Source organism: Micromys minutus (assembly GCF_963924665.1).
Source record: "Micromys minutus genome assembly, chromosome: 20".
NCBI lineage: Eukaryota > Metazoa > Chordata > Mammalia > Rodentia > Muridae > Micromys > Micromys minutus.
This window is the reverse complement of record NC_137955.1, coordinates 25,771,104-25,793,898: the sequence shown is the minus strand read 5'-3', so window position 1 is coordinate 25,793,898 and position 22,795 is coordinate 25,771,104. Positions and strand designations below refer to the sequence as shown.

Genomic DNA, 22,795 nt, shown 5'->3' with positions numbered 1-22,795 from the left:
AAAGAGCTCCTTAATTGGACAAAAGGGGAACTATAGTGGGTCGGCCTAATGCTGCTTGTATTCTTAGGCCCTCAAGTCAGGTTGCCCCAGAGACAAGAGAGTCCACATGTAGATGCTGGGTGATCCTGCCCCCAAATTATTTCTGATTAGTAAATAAAGATGCCAACAGCCAATAATTGGACAGAAGAGACATAGGTGGGTTCGATCTTCACAGATTTGAGGTGGAAAAAGAAGCTTCCAAGGGTTATGAGTAAAGAAAGCATGGCCCTGAGGGCTGGTCAATTGGAGTTAGGAGCAGCCCAGATGAAACATAAAAACTAGTAAGTAACAATCCCAGGTTAGATAGGAAAGTAGATTTTACCAGCATGGAGGGTGGGTTCCCACCTAGCTCTTGTGCTGCTTAAGGTTTATTAAAAACATGAAGGCTGTGTGTGTGTTTTACCTGGGAACTAAGTAACCAAAGGCGGGGTGGAAAACCCGGGCCAGAATTTAAATAATTTCTACAACAAGCCCCAATAAATTGCTTTCCTTTATAAGAGTGGCTCTGGTCATGGTGTCTTCATAACAATAGCAACCCTAAGACACGGGGTCTCTCTTTATATAGCTCTGACTACCCTGGGACTCACTTTGTAGAAGACCTGAAACTGAAAGAGATCTACCACAGCCTCCCAAGTGTTTTCAAATAATAATTACTAAGAAATATAATTAAAACTTAAAAAGAAAACAAATCCATATAACTTCCCCTTTAAAGGTGAACTGGTAATAAAAATAAATTCTTTTCTATAACATGTAACAAAAATAACCTAGGCAAGATGCGTCACACTACATATGGTAAAAAATGTCACCAGCTTAAAGTTGCATCATTTGAGTCCAAAGATGAAGCGGGCTTCCCTCTAGTCTCCTTCAAAATTGAAAACCTAAATCATAAAACATAATCTCAAACCTACATCTGTATTTAAAACTCAAATTGAAGTTTTCTGGGCAGTATTTCCTGCTAACATAAAGACAACGTAACGTAGGCATCAAACACACACCTTGAAATGGCTCTTTGGCTCCTTGGAAACTCACTTACTAAAAATAAATCCTCACAAAAACCCCTCTAACAGACCCTCAGACAGTCACACCATGCTGCCGAATGTAACCGTGGTGGTAATAACCGGAGTGACACCAGTGTCCAAGGCTGAAACAGCCCTGACTCCGGATCCTTTACCCAGAGCAGGATCAGTGGCCCCACCCCTCTGGAAATTCTACTCACTAAACTTACACACATTTTGTTTAGAAATTTACTGTCCCTAAACTTTGAGATATTTTCTTGTATTTTTACTTTGGCCACTACTTAGGTCCACTCCCAGCTCGACCATCAGTCAGATGTTCACCTGGACCCTGAGCCCTGCCTGATTCACTAAGTGTGAATAGTCCATTTCCAGGTATGATCTCTGTACGACCTCTCTGAAGATGTAACTATTGATGGAAACAGATGGTTCACTGTCTTTTGAAGATACTGTTTTTCATGGTGTGGTGTGCTTGCAAATGTATATGAACCTCTGATGCATGTGTGCAGGTGTGTGTGCGGGTGCAAGTGCACATGTATGTATGTATGTGAAGGTGCGTGTGGAGGCCCCACCTCAGACTGTCTAGTGTCTCCCTTGGTCTCCTTCTACCTTACTGATCTAGGTAAGATCTCTCAATTGAAGCTGGAGCTCACTAATCCTACACAGCCTCATTAGTAAGCTTGTTCCAGGAACCCCGTCTCTACCTCCGAGTACAAGGATTAAAGGGGTGTCACACCTGCCCAGGTTTTACATGAATTCTGGGGATCCAAACTGCACTCCTCATACATGAATATAAGAGCTTCATTCACTGAGCCATCTCCCCAGGCTAGTTGTAGCTTCTTTTCATGAAGAATAAAATATAATTTCTAACTACAGTTATTAGATCTTACTTACTTAATAACTCCTAAAGATGTTCATAACTAATAATAGGATTTCATGTACATATAACACCTCAAAAGCTGTATAAGAGCGAATGACTTTGTAAGGGAAAGACTCTTTCCAACCTGACATGGACTCAGACTTTGGAAGCTACATAAGCTACCAATCACCAGGGCACAGCAGGGGGAGGGTGTGCTGTGGACGGTCACCCAGAAAGTTTTCAAAGAGAAGTATCCTGTTATATCAGTCCATGGTATAAGCTGAATATTCACTTCAACCCTCACAGAAAACAGTTGCAAGTTCCCATCTGCCAGGATTCTCCTTAATCTACTTCAAACAGAAATCTCAAAGCCGGGATGCAAAATTTTCCTCCAAGAAGTTCTATTCAACAACTGCAGTAAACGCACTTGAGTCTCAGTGAGCGAGCGAGCGAGGGAGGGCAGTGCACCTAGGACCAAGTGCACACACTGTGAGAGCTCCGCACACCGGCTCCTCCACTTTCCGCTGCTTCCCTCTGGACTTCCAAAGGTCTTTCCTTCAGCATCAACTCTCCTGCTGGGCACTGATAATTCATTCCTCATCAACCAGTTCTCAAACCTGCCCTGACAGTCGCCTTAAACATGCTCTACTTCTTTAGAGTCTAATTACAGGAACAACAAATTTAAGCCAGAAAGAAGTATTTTCTTATGAGTTATTAGTGGCACTAAAAGCAAATTAAATGTAAATTATTGCTTCGAAACTTAGAAATTAAGCAGTGCCCACTCCAGGCTGACACCAGCCCACCTACTTTCATCGCCCACTCTTTCGATGTTAAAGGCTCGGCTGTGCTGATTCAAGCTCAGCTGCTGTTCATGAAGGTCCACAGGAGTGGGGTTTATGCCAGTCCCTTCCAGATATAACCTGATCCGCTGCCTCCATAACCACCTGGAAGTGAAGAAAAGGAAAGTTATGGTTAAATCAAATACACTGAGGTAAGGATGAGACATTATGATGACTTTCAAATCGAAAAATGTATCTGAGAAGCTAATTACAGCCTGAGTACAGCAATATATGCTTAAGACCAGCACTGGAGAGGCAAAGGCAGGCAGAACTGTGAGTTTGAAGCCAGGCTGGTCTATATAGCTAGTTCCAGGACAGCCAGACCTACAAGCGAGACCCTGCCAAAAAAGTAGAAAAAGAAAAAGGAAAAAAATAAAGCTACTTAATTCCATGAATAATTATAGCACAAACACCTAAAGCCCACAGGTCCCTATGGAAAGAAGTGTGTGGATATTTACATCTCATTTCAGTTGTTGGTAATGCCTAATGAGTTTATAGAAAACCTACAATGTAATCTGAATTAAAATCTTAATAATAACTCATTAAAGCCATAAGAGCTAAACATAAACATGTGTTCGCTCAGCAAAATCTATTACAGAAGGCAAACAGCACCCCATTAAGGTAAATGTATGAAGTCAAAGTCCCCCAGAATTTCAAAATGGTATTTGTTTTTAAGAAAAAGAAAAGGGGAGTTTAAGTGGCAACTGTCAGCCACTTATTCCGTAGAGACATGAACTGTAATCTGGTAAAAGTATGTGCTTAGCATTCACAACTGGGGTCCCTGTGCGTTCACAGCAAGCACTCCCTCCTCTCTAGCTCTGTGAAATACATTTTTAAAAATCCCACCCACTGCATACCACACACTTCCCAGCTAAGACAAAGGCACCAGGAATGCAGCCTGATTTAATTAAAAAAGTCCTCCAGCCTTTGCTATATAAAACACAAACACAGAACTGAACCTTCAGTTCTACCAAACAGTTTTAACTATCTCTCCTAAGTGCTAAGAACATGTTATTAATAAGACCGAGGAAAGGGAGTAAGGCCACTCTCGCCGAAGGACTAAAATCTTCTTTTGCAATTATAGGTCAACTAGCATTTGTCACCTTCTCTCTATTTTGTTCTAACTGGACAGGAAGGTAAGGAGAAGCCTGTGACTGGCCCCTGGAATTTTTACAGCTATTTTGTTTAACTATGAAGAACCCCAGTTTTCTGCCTGTCCTCTCTTTGAACAATGTCAACAGCACACATCAATTTCTTAAGGAATCAAATGTGAAGAATAAGAAATTCCTACCTGAACTCACCACGAGAGAACTTCTGTAAGGCTTCAGGGAAGGAATGTGTGTATCGCACAGGCAGACATAAGTGGCCTTCAGACCTGTGAAGTTTGGGTACCAATGGCAGAGGGATTGAGTATGGGAGAAGAGTCAGGGCAGCACTAAACTCCAAACTTCAGACACCAGTTTTTCTACATCTCAACCCTACAGTTCATTTCTGCCACCAACTGTCTATACTTTCAATAACAATAAAAAAAAATGAGCAAATCATGGTCCACAACCAGCCTTAATAAGTCAGAATTACACCAATGTTTCCACACTATCATGAAACTAAAAATAATAACAAAAGTCTGCCCAATCACCCCGTCAACTCCCTGGGGTAGAGTGGATTCTCTAGATTGCTTAACTGTTAACTTCAGATAAGTCATGTTAGGATTGTTTCCTTATTTGCAAAAGTGTGATAAGCCACCAACAGCAAAGTTATGCTGAAGAATCAAACTGTGAAGTATGTGAAATCAAACTAAGAGCACTGTGAAGCACATAGCATATCCTTAAACAAAAAAAGCTGATTCTGATTAGGACAGCCATTAATTTACATCAATCTATCCCACACAGACATACAGTCACATATACATAGTTAAAAATAAAATCTATAAATCAAAAACTATTTGAAAATTACAAAATAGTAAGCTTTCTTTTAAGTTGCTACAGGGCAGTGACAAGACATGACTCCTAGTGACACCCAGAAAACTTGACAAGCGCCACAGTCCTGTGGTTCTCTAGTGTGAAAGGAATGGCTCAGAGTAGACCTGGCAAAACAAAGAGTGAATAATACATTAATAAATTGTAAAGTGTAAATCGATGAGTACAGGAAAAAAGGTTTTGCCAAGTATAGTTAATAAATTTCTCCATCTACAGGAATTAATAACAGGAAGGACTTCTTTTTTTTTAATTTTTTGCTTCTTTTTTTTTCTTTTGCCCACTTTGAAACAAATTATCACAGACTGCTTACAACTCCAGGTGCTGAGATCACAAGCCTTGACCACTTAAAATTTGTATATCCCATTTACACACTGTTTACTATATAAAAGGAAACACAGTCATTTGGTAAGAAACACCTCCCCTAAGGTCAAGCTAAGTGTAAAGTACCGCCCACAGAAGCTCACGCGCTCTCATGAGGTCATGTGCTCACACATCAGCTTGGGCGCTGGGTATCGGAAGACCCGACTAGGTCCGTTTCCAAGACTGCTTAAGGCTGACAAGCTAGTGCCAGCTAAAGCTGGTGTGATGTGAGCCTTTCTTCACAGGGCACCACAGTAGTCTCGGCATCATGGTAACTACCAGTCAGTGAGCAATCCAACAGAGAAGCTACAACACTTAGAATGTGGCCTAGAATTTTCCGTGTCTCACCAAGTTCCCTGGCCTCACTGCCCAGCTCTGACAGGAAAGAGAGCAGGAACAAAGCTGCAGAGGGTGGGACTCAGGATGCTGAGGGAGGAGGACTAATTCAGTAGTCTGTGCCGACTGACAGAAGAGACCCACTGAGTGTTTTAATTCAGATAAATGCATGGGAGCGAGCCACCTTAAAGTGGACGTTCTGCCACGAGTGAAGGCTCCAGATGCCAGCAGCCCTCGGTGACCTCTCTGACCTCCTGACAAGGTATAAATACATCTATCCCATTTCTCTATTTTCTATTTCAAGCAATCGATCTTAGAAGTTCTTTGTTTTATCTTCTTGCCACCATGGGCAGATCTAAGGTATCACAATTTGTTCAGAATCTGACAGATTAATGACTTAAAGCTGGCTTTTTTAAAAGAAAATAACTCGACCATAAAATTACTTAACCTCTTATCTTAATGCTATAAAAATAGACTATTAAGAATTTCTAAAACCCACATGCATCAACACTAAAGTCGAAGGTTAATTGCTAAACTAATGATCTCACGTACTCACAGACATTAATTCAGCTAGGTTGAAGTCCTAGGTCTGCTCCCTAGGATCTCTTGATTACGTTCATTGTTTGAAAGTTTCCTGAATACTATGTGAGTATTAGTGAAATTAAGATACAAGGTCCCATTACCCAGTGTAGGAGAACAGAAGCTGTGGCTGAGTGCTGTCTGGGCAGGGAGCTGCAGAACAGCTAAGGCAGCCTCAGTGGGACACAGCAGTGCATTTCACTGAGAGAACGGTCACGGGTAAACTTGGCATGAACACAGGCAGAGGCTTGGAGAGGAAGACAAAAAGCGTGAAAACCACGCAGGCCCTCTGGAGTGCTCGCTCGCTCACTCCTTCACAGCACCCACCACCTCCTCTGTCAACAAAGCTGGCCAGAGCCAAAGTGTCCCTGAGTGAGTCTCCAACCACCATAGTGTGAACAGATGCTCGTGTGGTTACAGTTCACACTGAGCCCTTTAGAAAGATTCTGGGCGAAGTTTAAATCCACACAGGCATTTGTTTCAACTGGAGAATATCTAGCTCCTGGGAGGAGGACACGCGACTTGGAAGAGCAGATAAGCAACAGAGGGCTGCGGCCCACAGAGGGCATGTTAGCATCCGCAGGGTCAGAGGGGAACTGGGAAGGTTTTAATTAAGGAGTCACTATAATTAGACTTGCACTTCAGAGAAAGACCATAAGTTGTGTTACAACTTGTGTGTAAAAGGTCCCCCACAGGCTCCCTCTTGAACTCTTGGTCATAGAAATATTTTCTACAGCAGCAGTGTTTAGCAGTGAAAGCTGTAAGACATGAGCTCAGCGATGTCTTCTGGACAGGGCAGGTCTCTGGTCAAGGACCAAGCACGATCCAACTGTTCTACCGAGCCTGGAGTAGGAGGGGCAGAGCTCTAACGCAAAGGAGCGCTGATGCCTTCTGAGGAAAGCGGGATCCACTCTCAGTGTGTGTGGCTCCTGGTAGGCCATCCACACTGCAGTGGAGAGCCCCATATTCCCAAGCACATGGACAGGACAGAGTGAATTCAATAAGTATATAGATGAGCAGCTGGTGAGGGGGTAGGGCTGGGGAGCTGGAGGCAGATCCGGGAGGAGTTAAGGCAAATATGATAAAAATCCAGCTATAAAATTCTCAAAGAATTCATTGAAAGCATTCTGAGAGGTAGAATCAATGGATAATTCTAGAATGTATTACCAGTGTGCTGAGGTAACGCTTGCATTTCGCAGAAGGAAGCAGAAGAGTAAAGCAGCCGCGCCTGTACACAGCTGCTTGCCTAATACCGCCGATGAAAAGCCAACGTGCTAAACAACATGGAGAAGAGGGATTAGGGCACAGAATAGTCAGGAACCATGAAATAATGAGTCTTGGGACTTAGTGAAGGTGACCACTGTGGACCAGTTTCCTGAGATGAAGGCTAAAACTACAAACATCCTAGGAAAGGCAGGCTGAGGTGGCCGTGCTCTCACAGGGTGGGAGACGGATGAAGTGACAGGGTCTGCAGTGGGCACACTAGGGAAGAGGACGGACGCAGAGGCTGCTCTAGAAAACGAAGGACAAAAGGGTCTGACCTACAATCTGAGAAAACAGCACTACAGACCAAGGACCAAAGCTGAGCTCCTTCAGAAGAAATAAATACAAAGGAAAAATCACAGAGGAAGGAAGAGAAGAGCCTTTAAATGCCAAGAGAGTAAGAAGGAGCTACCTTTAAACCCCACCCTCTCCACAAATGCTCCTCTTTTTTTTTTTTTAATAACTTATTTAATTCAGTCTGTGCTGTTCATATGCTTGTGGGTTTGGGACTTTCCACAGCACTGTCCCCAAGAAAACTACAGTGTGTGCTCGGCTCAGGATGTCACTGGTCTCCTAACAGTATCTGTGAACTGTCTGAGGACAAATCCAGAAAAGGCTATGTTGAGACTCACGGGAGGTAAAGGGACAGTAACCAAGATGCAGAGAGCAAGGAGACACATTCCTGCGAGACCACAGTCCGGCAGGGACCGCAGAGAAAAAGGGAGCAAGTGACAAGAGATGCCCTGCCTCCGCTGCCTCTGTGAGCATGGGAAGGGCTGAGTGCGGGAGAAGATGCAACAGTGCACAGGAGCGAGCATCGCTCGGCGAGGGATGGAGAGAAGGCTGTGACAAGGCCACACAGAGCCGTTAGGACTCTGAAGCTCGAGAAGCTAGGGAGCCCCAGTTCCTACGGTTCGTTTTTCCAGAATGAGTTTTTTCGAGTACAACATAGGAACAGAAAGGAAGACCAGCTAATCTAGAGTTGAGGAGAAAGATAATGATTTAAAAATATTTAAGGAGCCATCAAAGAAATAATTAAAATGAAGAAAGCGGAGGAGACCTGAGTAGCAGACACGGAAGGGCAGCTTCACGGGCTGAGGGAAGAAGACTGCCAATAAGGTCAGTGTGTGTCCCAGAAGAACAATGGAGGTGGGGACACTCCAGACAAATTTTATCATGTCCCCTTAGAGTTGTGGCTCTCAGTGGCTGGAATAAAGAAAAGAGTGAATGTCAGGAAAGCTGGGAAAGAGTTTGCAGACAAATGGGAGCAGCACAGAGAGCAGCCGGGCCACTGCAGCAGACATGTGAAGGAAGCCCATCGCTCTGCCTGGCGTCTCAGCGATCACCTGGAAAAGAGCCACATTTTTTCACAAAATGTTTTCAGAGCGTGTTCTGATGTTCATGGTAGCAAGGAACAAAGATGTTTGCATTTTAACATCGTGCCCAGTGGGAAAACCCTCGAAGCAACAGAGCCCACAATCATGAGTACCAAGGGGGGAAAAAATAGCTTTGAACATTTACGTTTCATAAAAACAGCCAGCACACAACACAAAGCAGAAATGTCAGCATGTAGAATATTTTAAAAATGAACCCTATACCATTACTTATGACACAATAAACATGTCCTCACTTACCGTTCTGGATCAGTGTTGACTCCAATGACGGGTTTAAGTCTGTCCAGAACTTTACTCGCAGCCAGAAGCATCGTGCCGTCACCTAGCACAGAGTGCAGGACACAGCAGACTTGTCTTATAAAGCAGGGGGAACGTCAGTTTGAAAACTAGTAGTCTTCTTTTAAAACCATAAGCCCTCCCTCCCAACAGACTGCAACAGCTGCCCCAACACCTATGCCAGTGTGTGTGCTGTGTGTGCTGTGCTGTGTGTGCTGTGCTGTGCTGTGCTGTGTGTGCTGTGTGAGCTGTGTGTGCTGTGTGTGTGCTGTGTGAGCTGTGTGTGCTGTGTGAGCTGTGCTGTGTGCTGTGTGCGCAGGAACTGGAAGCACCCACTGAAAAGCAGCCCGTGCCCTGAGACACCGTTACCTCCTGCAGCTATGACAGCGTCTGCCCATCGAACAGTCTCTTCGTCATACTCCCTCCGCTTCACCAGGCGAACCTCGATCCCTTCATCCCTAGGGTAAGAAGTTGCACATGTTTCCTCTGGAGACACATCTAAGACATGACAGTTTCTAAGAGGCAGAGCATTACCAAAATCACCACCACCGCCACCATCATCTCTGCCAAAGAAACAAATCTAGGTGTAGTTTGTGAAGTTGGAATATATAGCCAATTAACTATGACAAGTCAGGAAGCAAATGAATAAACGTTGACAACCAAATCTCCATGGGGCTTAAAACAAATTTTAAAACCACTGAGAGTAACACTGATTGACCAGAATTTCACTTTCCTCTGTTTCTGATGCTGAGATTTAATATAGAAATGCTTTTATATTCATTATATAAAGCTTACATAGTCATTGAAAAACAACTATTACCTAAGTCCAACAAGTATTCACTGAGTGGCAGACACTCAGAGTCTTTGGTGACTGGCATGTTCTGAGATTCCTCTTTTACAGTCAGCTACACTGACTCAACTGCAAGCTGCAGCCTACAGTGGTCAGTTTTAGACCCAAGGGACGCTTTAGTGAGACGTGTATCTATCACACAGTGGAAGCCCAGTGAGCACTGAGCAAAGCGAGGAAATTGTGCTTCCCTAGGAGACAGTTACTGAAAATATTTCAATTTTAAGAGTAAAACAAAAAAATTTCTCAGAAAAATTTAAAAGTCTTGGCTTTTAAGCTCAATACAATTTTCTGGAAATGTGTCAAGTTTTACTAACAGTCTAATAATTAGCTGCTAGTACAAATAAGATCAGAAATCCTGACTAAAGAAAAGCCCTCAAATGTAAATACAGAGGATCTAATAAACAAAAAGCCCTGTGAGACTTACCGTAAACTATCAATTATGTGCTCTACATTTTTGGTGTGGATATGATGCCGCTCAAGTAGTCCACTGTAGCTCGAGCCTTTCAACGCAAGCTACCAAAAGAAAAGAAATGCCATTTACACCAAAATATTACATATAATACAATGTCATTTAAAGGCCTTACATAAAATAAAAAACTTCAAGGCCCATGTGAGTAACTGTCTGTGAAACCAAAAAGTTCAAATTCTACTACTAGAGGCCAGACTTCAGAAAAATCATAACTTTAGTACCAAATACAGATCAGCTTTTGTGAATTATGCAGTCCAGTTTCTAAAAGGCACACTCTATATGGCTTCTTAAACGCCTTCACCAGGGTCGAAGTGGCTATCTGTGGGCCAAAGGCAAGCTATCTCTGCCATAAGCAGTGGCTGACCTTTGGCCTGCTTGGATCTGCTGCTCACATTTATGGACCCAGTTTGTATTTTGCTCTTCGTCATCTAGCAAAGAGCTGGGTATGCCTCTGAGAAAGGGCACCAGACAGGCAGAAATAGACTCTTCACATGCTGTTCTTCCTAGTTGATTCAGGTTGTGTGCCTTCTTACCATTAATACTCTAAAGACAGTAATCTACAAAGTAAAATGTGAAGTCTGTGTCCAATATAAAATCTAAACAGTATCACTACTTAATTACAGAGTAAAAGTAACTCCTAAAAAGTAAGTCGGTATGTATTTTACTTTAGGGAATGACTGGGTGGCAATCTCACTGTGTAGCAGAGGATAGCCTCGAACTTACTTTTCCTCAGCCTCCCAAGTATTTCTGATACCAGTGTGTGCCGCCATGTCTGGCTTGTGCTTTACTTTGTTTAAAAAAAAAAAAAAAAAAAAAAACTTATTTATTTTTGACAACTGTATTTTGCTTTTGCAAGATTACAAACAACACTAACATAGCAGGCATTTTAAGAAAAATAAAATCAAATGTCTTATTTCCTAGGAATGATTAGATGCTAATACTTTGATGCCTTCCTTCCCTTTCTTTACAAATACAGCACTAAGAACTGTACTCTTTTCTTCTTTGGCATTTAAGAGAACTGTATGAACCCTAAAAGAGTAAAGAAAGCATCTGGCTGCCATGGAAATCCATAGGCGAATACTGAATTGCATCAGACAGCCATACACACTGAGCAGCGGTCCACTGGAATCACTGCATTCAGCCCAGTTCAGAGCAGTGGGCTGCGCTCTACTTCTTTAGGTTTCCTGTTAGAAACCCTTCACTAGCTCAACCAAATGAACACAAACCATTGGTTTCTGATTAAGGACAAGCATTTTAGGTTTCAGTCTCTTATTACTCCAATATAAAACTTCAAATCAACCACCTCTTAAGGAGGATGAACCAAAAGGCCTTCCTCCCTACCCTCTCCTCCATGCCTCCCTGCTGGAAAACTACTAAAGGAATCTGAATGTGGATGCTCAGGATCCCCATTGCTATCCCAGGCTCTCAAGAGTTTGGACCACATGCCTTCTCTCATTCGTTCCGTTCCAAGCCTTAACGTTCTCGTCTAAGAACTCCTCACTAACTGGACTCACATACCCAGCTACCCAATCCTAGGCACCTTTCCGCTCATCTCTACCACAATATGGAAACTGCACAGGCCTCTGCTCAGCTCTGCCAGCTCCTGGCCCTCCAGACTCCCGCGCAGACCCCTCACTCAAGACCCCGGTAACTCCCTGCGCTCTAAACGCTCCCTCCTGCATCAGAAGCCTGGCTCTCCTCAGCCTTGCAGCATGAAGACAGCCTAACCACTAGAGAAGCTGAGGCCTGAGCATGCCTGCCACTCAGACACAGAGCCAGTTACTCCTTCCCAAAGTCTGTTCCCGCCACTGAATTTGCTACACCTAAACTTATTTTTAAATGTATTTTTTAAAAAGCTGTTCATGTCCCCTTACTAGAACATAATTAACACAACAGTGATCTTCTCTAGTTCTGTGCACCCTCAGGATCTGATTACTAAATAAGCATTTGTTGAATTCATTCATTCATTCATTCATTCATTCATTCATTCATTTTCATGTTTTGGCTTCTGGAGGGAGGAGGGGCTGCTAGGGATCCATACTCAGAAAAGCAACAAAAGTGCATAAACAGATTCCAAGGACAACTTGAGGGACTGGTTGTCCTTGCAAAGCTGGCGATCTCTACCTGGTCAGACTGAGGAAAGGCCAAGAAGTGGAGGGAAAATATTTTGTTATAGTAACACCACACACAAGTTCACTTTAGTAATGAACACCTTACAAAGCTAGAAAATAAGATTTTTAAAATGTAATGTGTGTAAATCATTGAGTACCAGCCTACTGTTTACTTAAGTTAGTTAAGCTCAATTATATCTATTAAGTGGAGACTACAAATAACCCAGAATGATGACAAGTATTTTAAAGGGACGATAAGTTTTTCAGAATACTGTCATCAAACTTATCATTTCTCACATGGTAGAAAGAAACCGTAAGGGTTTCTGGCCTCCAGACTTCAATAATCTGTCCAAACATTGGCTCTTTTGTTCCAATTTTGGGTTTGGATGGTGTGAACCTACACTCTGGAACAAAAGACATAAACAGGCTAAGAAACTTCTGTTCTTACTTCCTGGTTCTCAGCAGGCTGCAGGAAATTAAGATAAAGATTAGCCACGGAGCAACAAAGCCTTTATCTCAAATTTCTCCTTGTGAAAATACTCTTCACCTTAGCGTCAACATTCTCTCTCGATAACTGAGCAGACCGAGCTGTCAGCCTCAAGTCTTCCCTCACATTCCCTCACCTGCTCTCCACAGAGGTTTTCTCCAAACTGAGTTCTACACAGCCGCCATCGTCAGCTCTGGACCACATCAGCTGTTACAGAGCTCAACATAAAAGCTTGCCTCCAGATTTTCTAAACAATTCTTTAAAAGTCTGATCAACTCTTATCCCCAACCTAATCAAGACCAGAAATGTCATCTTTACTCTACTCTCCAAATGCTCAAAATCCCACTCACCCTACTCCTATGAAGGTAGACGGGCCAACTACTGGAGTATACTACCCAAGTCTGGAGAGCATTAGCAGAGAAAGTTAACTCTAGAATTACAGTTAACGTCAGTCTGTCTGCCTATCTGTCTGACACCAATACATGCACGGCCCCTGCGGTACATTATAGTCAGACAGAACATTTCCATTAAACAGAAAATAAAACATACTCTACTTAATTAGGTTAAACGTTTCCTGTAGCACTGTATTCTGTTAGTACTGAGTCACAAGGTCTCTGCTTTTTGCTAGCTATAAGATGAACTTCATTCCTGGTTCTCTTCACACATACAAATATTTCCATCCTTCAGTATTTAGTAACATCTCAAAAATAAAGGGTTACCATTTCACTCTATAATACTGGCAAGAGTGTTGGTGGTAACTTTTAGATTAGGGGACACATTCAATGCATAGAGAAATTTTACTTAGAACTGTCCTTAACACCAATGAAGATTGGTGCTGGCAGAATGGCTAGCCAAGTGAAGACATCTCAACAAGTAAAGACAGCTGTCACTCAAGCCTGGTCCCCTGAGCTATATTCCTAGAACACAAGGACAGGTGGAAGGTGAGAACCAACTCTATCAAGTTGTCCTCTGACCTCCACTTGTGTGCTGCGACATGTGTACCCACACACAATATGCACGCAAGCACACAAACAGGAATAATCCCATTTTTAAAAGCAAAATAAAACTGCAAACAACCTACAATTATCCCAAAAGAGAAACTCTACATAGTGAATTCATTTGTATCAATATAGGTAACTTAAAAAAAAAATAGTAAGAAATGCAAATTTGTAAATATTAGGCACATGTTCTAAAGCCTACATCATTACTCTTAACTTTTTAAAGATGCATAAACTGTTGTGTGTGTGTGTGTGTGTGTGTGTGTGTGTGTGTATTTGTGGAGAGTCATATCAATATAAAACCATCTGCATGGTAATCTGTATGTATATGTATACACACACACACATATCACCTTCAAACTCATAGAGACCACCCTTGGAAAGGTGGGAGCAGAAGAGACCAGCTGGATGCAGAGGACTATACTTCTAATAGTTACCACATACATACATGCATGCATACATACATACATACATACATGCATGCAAGCAGGGCACAGACAGATCATTTGGGAACATACTTGCTACACGAGCATGAGGATCTGATTCAATCCCAAGCACCTGAGACCTGAGTCAAAAGTTGAGCATGCTGGCCCTTGGAGGACCTCAGAGCTGGGGAACAGGGACTGACGATCCCTGGGTTCACCACTTCACTGTCCAGTATAGCCTACGGGGCAAGCTCCAAACCATGGGGAGCCCTCCTCTGAGAAGGAGCTAGGAAATGCTTCAGAGGTTAGTCCCCAACATCATCTTCTGGCCTGCCTCCTCATGTGTGCAGAACACACGTCCACTTTAAAAGCTCTAAAGCAAATACAAAGAAGCTGTATCTGCTAAGTCCAGGTAATCAAATACACAGGGGTCTTGCTACTGTTAATCTTTTCTACAGGCTTGAAATATCTTATAACTGGAGATATAAACACATCACTAAAAAACTGTATGTAAAAGTTGTAAAATAAATCAAGGGTCTTTCCCTCCTTTTTATCTACCCTTCCCAAGTATCTTCTTCCTTTTCTGGATGCTCACGGACCACTTTATCTACAGAGTTAGAATACCATGTAATACAGATCCTCCAAAACTGGAAACTATTTTTTGGTCCCTAGTTCGGTCAGGCTGGTGGGATGGGTCAGAGGGTGAAGACACCTGACTAGAGGTTGATACCCTGATGACCAGAGGTTGATACCCTGGCCCCAAAGGATGGAAGGAGTGAACCACCTCCTCCAAATGTCCTCACCTGTGCTAGACCACTAATTAAATAATGTATGTATTAAATAAAAACAAATGAGAAAACACATTAAGTCAAGTTAAATCTTTCTGGACGCCGACAGTACTATATAATTACACATATAATATAAACAAGCTTTTATTTAAACAATGGCTACACTTTTATTTACTGGATATGTGCCACCAACACAGGTGAGGATAGCCATGCAGAACCTGAGACAACCTGAGAAGTCCGTTCTCTTCTCCCCCAGTGTGCCCCACTGGGCCATCTGGGAAGGCCTGGCAGGTGTTTATAATGGGGTCTTTTAAGCTATAGTCTCTGTTACAAACTGCTTCATGAAAGCAGCAGCAGTTCCTAACTACTGCTGCTTCAAAGCAACTACCTTGAAGGAAAACAAAACAAACACCCACTCCCTATGTCTGGGGATGTTGCTCAGTGCTAAAGCATGCTGGAGGTCCAGGGTTGGATACCAGCAGTGTAAAATGAGCTAATTACCACATCACAAGCGTTAACTCTGTTTTTAGTTCATTTTGGTGATCTTAGAAAAGCAACTGTGTAAAACTTTCAGCTGGGTGACCCATCCTTGCTTGAATGCAAATCTATTGTAAAAATAGGTCAAATTTCCTACATGATGCATATCTAACAATTCATCATAAAGAAAAAACAAAACAGAATTTCTAAGGCATGAAATTAACTGTCATGGTGACTGGTATTTAAAATTATATACTTCTGTTATGTATCAGTAAAAGTGAAATAAAGCCAACTTCAACTTTTCTAGTCATAATATAAACACGCATTGAATCTACACAGAACTCCCCACACCTCAGATCACAGGAAGGACGATCAGAGTTTAAAAAGAAAAGCCTCTGACACGTGTATGGTTGGCCACACGCTTGCATGTAAAACTCCCACAAGCAACACTTCTAACAGTGAAGACTAAAAAATAAAAAATCAGGGCATGTCAGCTACAGTGACATTCAATCTTCCTCTTCTTGAAAGCACAATCTTATTCAGTTTAAAAGAAAATGCCCCAGGCAAGCAAGCTCCAAATCCTGGCAGCTGCTCAGAGGAGGAAGATGGAGAAGAGCAATCTATATAACTTGCTTGTCAATCTTTTCTTCTGAATGCAAATATTTGTGGAATGAAGTATAAGCTTAGCCTCTATTTTTCAAATCATGTTAAAAGGAACTTAAAATCTTTTCTGACAAACTGACAACAAAATCATCATTTGTTGAATTTGTTTCTCAAACATTTTAGCCTGTAGCTCCTTTAAAGAGCCCACGTTGGTGATCACTGCCTTACCAGCTAACGTGGAAAACTGACAGATGGCAGTAAGGCCCAATGTGAAAACGCTGGCACCATTCTCAGGAGGAAGAGGACCAACGTCAGAATCCTTTCCCCATGATCTCAACGGGGGTAGGATGGGGGTGCGTTGAAGGGTAGGGAGAATGGTGAACAAGACAGAACACCTGCCCCTAGGAAAGAAATAACCACAGGTTGGCATTTTTCATCAAGTCTTCATAATATTTAACATGGCCTTGACAGAGACAAATATAGAGGACTTTTGAAAAGGTTATGTCTGAACCTTCCCTCAAAGGATGAGCAGGAATTAGAAGACAGAAAACAACATTAAATGGAGATCTCTGGGACTCATCCACAGTCATTTTTAGGCGCAGGGTTCAGAGAAGCAGAGCGTAGGAACTCTGTACACTGAACCCGAACCGTGAGAGGGAAGCTTCAGGCATCTGCACTTGAGTACATTCTTTGGGTTGAAGGGAGCCCAGCGGCCAGATGTTCGCCCTTAGATAAATCACTCTGGTGCCGGAGCTGGGAGACCTGACAGCAGCAAGGTTCAGTTAGGAGGCCCTGGCAGCACACCAGGGCATCTTCTTTAATTTGGTAACTACTTACACAGCTGAGAAGACGGGTTATCTGCCCAGAACTACAACCTAACCCACAGTCTGTGTGTTTGTGTGTGTGTGTGTGTGTGTGTAGGGGGGAGTGTAACAAGAGGAAAACAAAAGCAAAGTGTTACATCTCTGCCTAAGAACCAGCTACCAAGTCAATAAACAGAAATAATTTAATGCAAAAGATGCGTCATTAAGTGAATTTACTTTATATTGTATCTAAGGAAAAAAGCCATTAAAGATGGTTCCTCTCTAAGAATACAACAGAAGGTGAGAAAGCAAAGTGAAAACAGCCTATTTCTTATCTGATTTGTACAATTGAGTATTTTAAATAAAACCTTTTCTTGGTTTAGACAAGAATATCCTAGCTGAAATCAGTTTTGTTTCATCTAATGTGTGCCTGCCAAGGAGTCTGGTTAGGAGCTCTCCCTCTGCCTCCAGCTTCACTTCTTACAAGCTATAAGAGTATTTTATGCCTTTGCAAGATCATAGGACCTGGAAGCAAAATCCTGAACTAAAAGTCTTCCACTCCCAAGATAAATCACTAACCAATCAATGGGAAAAAAGGCAAAACTCTGAAATAATGCAATACTACTGAGGAAATTCATTGAAAAGTGAAAATTCTGCCCCAAGCTAAAGGATTAAAATGATACTTTATGTAACTCTTTACCTTTACAAAGTCAGAAAACCAGAGGCTTCCTGAGAGCAAACTACAAGGACACTCTAGACATCATCTATTAATCTCTTATTTGCACACACACACACACACACACACACACACACACGTTAACAAAAGATAATGCAATGCTTTCATACAAAGCCATGTTACCATGGTGTTATGGAAACAGTAGCCAGGGTAACAGTGGCATGAAGCAAGCAAGCACTTGGGCATTTGCTTTTATAATCAATTCACGCACCTGAGTAACTTTAACCCCTACAACATAGTAAACAACAAAATTCTCTCCAATACTACCTTTACAATGGTAGAACTTCTCCCAGCCTGGTATCCCTAAGCTGTTCTTATCCCGGCACATCTAATGCAATCTCACTGCAAATACTGTCCTTGACATCAGTGCAAAACCAACTCTTAGCAGTTAGGGATAAAAGTGCAGCTTCTTGGTAATCAGAAAACTGCTGTAGGGCCCAAAGGTATACCTAACTACATCACCCGGCGACAGATAAAAATATTAAGAGGCTTCTCTACTTAAAGAGGGAGTTAGAGTTTTTAAAGACATCGATTATCCCCACTTTTAAGAAGTTTTATTATCCACCATGTCATTCAGAGATATAAAGAGTTAATCTCAATTCAGATGCCACCCAGTTCCCAGAATCCTTGAGGTAATTTCAAAATGCCAGCTCCAGAACGGACCTTGGAAGCTATTTAGCCCAACCCATCGGGAGCTTGGGTGAATGAACTTTTGGAAGCTAGCATTACAACACAAAAGTTTTGTTTCACTCATAATGTCCGGAGACTAAAAAGCACAAAGAATGCCAGTCACAGTAAACCTAGGAGAGCCTTGAGCTCCTGGCGTTCAATCCCACCCTCTTTATGATAGACTCAAGAGTCCCCGTTCACAGTTCTGGTGGATCTCTTTTCTTGAGTGTACTATTTTAAGTCCAGAGACGCTTATATAAAATTGTGTGAGACTAAACATACATGAGATTTCACAATTTCTAAAAGGTGAACCTTGCAAAATCGGGCCTGTAACCAAATGGACACGCCTCTTTCCAAAATAGAAACAAAGTACTCATCTAGCCCACAATTCCCCCACCTCACTAAGTTCATTTCACTCAACTACGCAAACTACCCCAGTCAAACAGCTGACATTCCATTAATCACTGCAAATATTTTCTAGAAATACTTTCAAACGCTTGAGAAAGAGAACAATTCGCACTGATTTCTACCAAGTGTCACCCCTCAATTTGCCAAACAATACTGACAAGATGCAGTAGCTAAGCAAAGATTTACAATTTGTTTCTCCAGTCTCTTAAAAAAAAAAAAAAGTGAAGGTAACAGGCATCATTTTAGAACAGACAGCCTACCTATTCTTGTACATAACTGAATAATGGTTATATACAATTCATTCTAAAGCCTTCAGGTGTCTGGAGTCAACAACTGGGGGGTTAATGGGGGTATAATGGGCGGGGGGGGGTAGATAAATTGCTAACAGCCCATTTCCCGAAAGTTACTGGGTAGCATAAAATCAATTTTTTTTTCAAAAATGGGTAAGCTCGAACTCTGGGTTCAATCCCTCCCAGACACACATGCATGGGCTTGCATACCTGCCAAAGCTCTTAGTAAACACACCGAACGCGGAGGCCCTGTTACTTTAGAGGCAGGGGCTCGTCCCTTCCCCCATGATCCTGCTTACTTGTTCCTTATCTGACCTTCCTACAGAAAAACACATCTCCGGTCACATTGCCTGCCTCACCGTCTCAGGTGCTTCTCAAGCGGCCAGAGACCCTGGACTGGCGATCACATTCCAGCCGGGCTTTCCCTGGCCAGGCCTCCGTCCCCAAGAGGAAAGGGGGTGTGACCGCGGCACCTCGGCCCTCTCTCCGCGGCCAGTGGCGGTGCAGGAGAATTTTCTTTCTCCTGGTGGCTTGGGGAGAGGTCCCCTAGGCAAACAGGACAAACCACCCTCACCTTCTCAGAGATAGGAGTCCATACTTCCGAGGCGGGGGCGAGGATACACGTGGCTTCCCAAGTCCGGGTCCCAGGAGCCCCTCTAAGGCAGGCTCAGGGCGCCCCGGTCCCAATCTCGAGGGGGGCCCCCACAGGCAATCGGAGGCAGGACGTCAGGCTCTGAGGGTGTCCTGTGGCCCGCGGGGCTCAGTCGCATCCCCCAACCCCCCAGTACCGGCCGTCCCCCTCGCCAGGACCCACCAGCTGCTTCAGGTCCTCCTCCGAGAGCTCCGCGTAGCGGTACCGCTGCTGCTCGAACTCGTAGCGGGTGGTTTTCGCCACCACCACCACCCGCGAGGGGCGGAAGCCGCCGTCGGCGGGGCTACCACCGCCCGCCAGCTCGCGCGGCTGCCCGTGCCCCAAGTGCCGCCGGCCGTCCGCGCCCGAGCCCCGCAGAGCCGCGCGGCCGCCCGCCACGCGCCGGCAGCTGCCCAGCAGGAAGCCCCGGTAGCAAGTCATGGTCCGCGGGGCTGCGGCTGCAGGCTCGCGCTCCCGGCCGCCAGCACCGCGCCGGGCGCGCAGAGGTTAAGTGCGGGGACGTGCGTGGAACGCGCCACTGGGGGGGGGACGTGCCCAGGCGCAGGCGCGGGCGGGGAGCCCCGGGAGGACCCGGGAGGCGGGGATCGGGGCTGGCCCACGGGCGGTGGGTTTTATTTGTTTGTTTATCCGTTTCTTTAGGCGCCTGCGCAGTGGCCTCTCGGCCCGGCCCCGCCTCCCTCTCCACCCTTTCTCGGAGGCCTCTTTGAGCCCGCCCCCAGGCCCGACCTGTCAGCTAATCAGAGGTCCGGGAAGGTTTGGGAGCCCGAGGGGCTGCGGGGATTGGCTGTGGCCGGGGAAGGGCAGGAATTCTATTTGGCGTTTGAGCTGCCTGAAGAAATCCAGCTGGAACCGGTCTGGGGCGGCGTAGGGGGTGCGGGCTGAGTTTTGAGCGCCTGGCGGGAAAGCAAGCTTCTTGCGCATCTTCACCACGATCACGGTGCTTTCTTCTTTCTTTCTTTTCTTTCTTTCTTTTCTTTCTTTCTATTTTTTTTTTCTTTTGGCTTGCTTTCTGGGTAGTTGGCACGCTCGTCTCGGGTAAAGTTTAACCACTGTCTGCTGCATAGCCGATGTGCCCATCTCCGGATTAAGAGCTGGGGGCGCTGACCTCGCTCCAAATGGTGTTGTTTTGCTGGGGCCTAATTGCAAATGAAGATGCCGAGCCCTTTATTAGAGAGGAATTAGAGCTACCGAGAAGGATCACAGAGCATTAGCCCGAGCTCAGAGGCCTAAGCTTCTTGTCCCTGTGACCGCCAAAGACCTGTGCTGTCAGGGAGAAGCGTGGGGGATAATGAGGGAAGGGGTCGTGTCTACTTGTGTGGGGCTTTCTAGACCGGGAGGTAATGTCGGAAAGCAGTGTAGGACCAGACTGAAGGGTTAAGAATGTTTTGCACTTTGCACTTTTATCTGTAGGCAAGTTCAGAGCAGTGTTTGATGATTATTGATCCGACTTTGGAATGTTGGGTAGGCTTGGAAGCTAGAGCAAGGGAAGTTGTCAGAGTCTGTGGGAACAGTTACACAACCATAGAGATCTGGGCCGATAAAAGGGAAAGTTACTCTGGAGAAAAAAGGTCACAAGACTGTGGGTGGCTCCTGCCCTGAGGTCCCTGCTGCTCTTTGCCGTCCTGACACTCCCAGTCAGTGGCCTCTGGATTCTAGGCATGCTATTTCAGATGCCTCTGTAATAGTGAACCTATTTCCACGTCACAGGAAACTACACTTTATCTCCCACTTCTAGCTGGAAACATCTCATCTCAATGGGATATCCTTGTCAAACTTATTTTGGATCCTCTGTCTTTTCCAAAACATCGCTTCATTACGCCATCCTCTCGGATGTATCTTGAATTCTCTCTCCCTGCTGGATTTTTTCCACTTTGGCTCTTAAAGATTCCCGTGTCTACGACGTTTAAAACTTTAAAGATTTGAAAGAGCCTTACACACCCCAGTTGTTTATCTGTTCCCTACCTTCCTTTCACATACTCAGCGGTTCTCAACCTCTGGGTCATCTATATCAGATGTTCTGTATATCAGATATTTAGGTTTCATCACAGTAGCAACCTTATGAAGTAACAACAAAATGACTTTATGGTTGGGGCCACCACAAGTGTTTTAAAGGGTCGCAGCATTGGGAAGGTTGAGAACTGCTGACTCAGGTTCTCATAAGTTCATCTTGCCAATGCGAACTTGCTTTTTTTTTTTTTTTTGGCGTGGAACAGGGCATGCTTGGGGGTGCTTAGTTGGCGTTTCTGGTCCGTGGTTAAGGAATCTACCAACATTTTTATCTCCTCCTAGTGCTTACCTCACCACTACTATTTCCAAAGTTACCACACGACCAGATACAAGTTCAGAAGATACCATTTAGTTCTTGAACCATTCGGTTTTAAGAAGCACTGGAGTGGCTCGGTTCTTTCTGGAGTATTGGGCTATTTCTCCACACACCAATCTCTAAAGGCATTCCTTCCACCTTCCAGTCCCCCTTTTCTAGGCCTGTCTCTTGGATGTAGCTCCCACCCTTTTCTCTTCTAGCCTTTGTCATTTTCCACCCCTACTGCATTCTACTTGGTGAATCCATCTACTCTTGTGTAATGAAGAGTTTGGGCCTTGAGAGACTGACTCAGATCTCAACTTTAGTGTTTATTTTGTGAAACTTGAACTGATTGCTTAACCTTCTGAGCCTATTTTCTCATTTATAAAACAGCAGCTGCCTTGTAATGTACATAAATGGATAAATACCTGACCCTCTGTCTATTGTAGAATTAGACCCTAGACTATTAGCCCCCTTTGCCTTAAATGACTTCAGCTATTACCAACATCTTTAGCCCATACCGTTCTTCTGAATTTCAAATCTTTATAGCTTTCTATAGGGTGATGTCACTTCCATTCAGATGTACAATATGTCAGTAGACAATAAATTGTATTTGACTAGAATCCCCGTCAGGTACTAGAAACTGAATGATAAAGAATCTTTGTTCTTTAGGAGCTAGAGGTCATAAAATGGTAGAATTTTACAGAGCGCATTATAAGAATTAAGAGGAGCACATTTGGAAGAATGTCCTGAAGTAACACGTAGTAAAATAGTAGTGCCATCAAGAATGAGA

At 43.8% G+C, this 22,795-nt stretch overlaps 1 protein-coding gene across 2 annotated transcripts in view; it reads right to left on the bottom strand.

The window, feature by feature from the left end:
• The window catches only part of NADK2 (NAD kinase 2, mitochondrial), a 35,734-nt gene extending 15,426 nt beyond the window's left edge, over positions 1-20,308 (bottom strand). For both annotated transcript variants that reach the window (XM_080933631.1, XM_080933632.1), the window contains exons 1-6: positions 19,863-20,308; positions 10,209-10,297; positions 9,304-9,392; positions 8,899-8,980; positions 4,042-4,125; positions 2,719-2,855 (exon numbers count right to left, since the gene is read on the bottom strand). In XM_080933631.1, the coding sequence (XP_080789757.1) occupies positions 2,719-2,855; positions 4,042-4,125; positions 8,899-8,980; positions 9,304-9,392; positions 10,209-10,297; positions 19,863-20,120 (739 nt within the window). In that variant the 5' untranslated portion in view covers positions 20,121-20,308. The remainder of the gene's footprint in view (positions 1-2,718; positions 2,856-4,041; positions 4,126-8,898; positions 8,981-9,303; positions 9,393-10,208; positions 10,298-19,862) is intronic.
• Between the last annotated feature and the right edge of the window lie 2,487 nt (positions 20,309-22,795).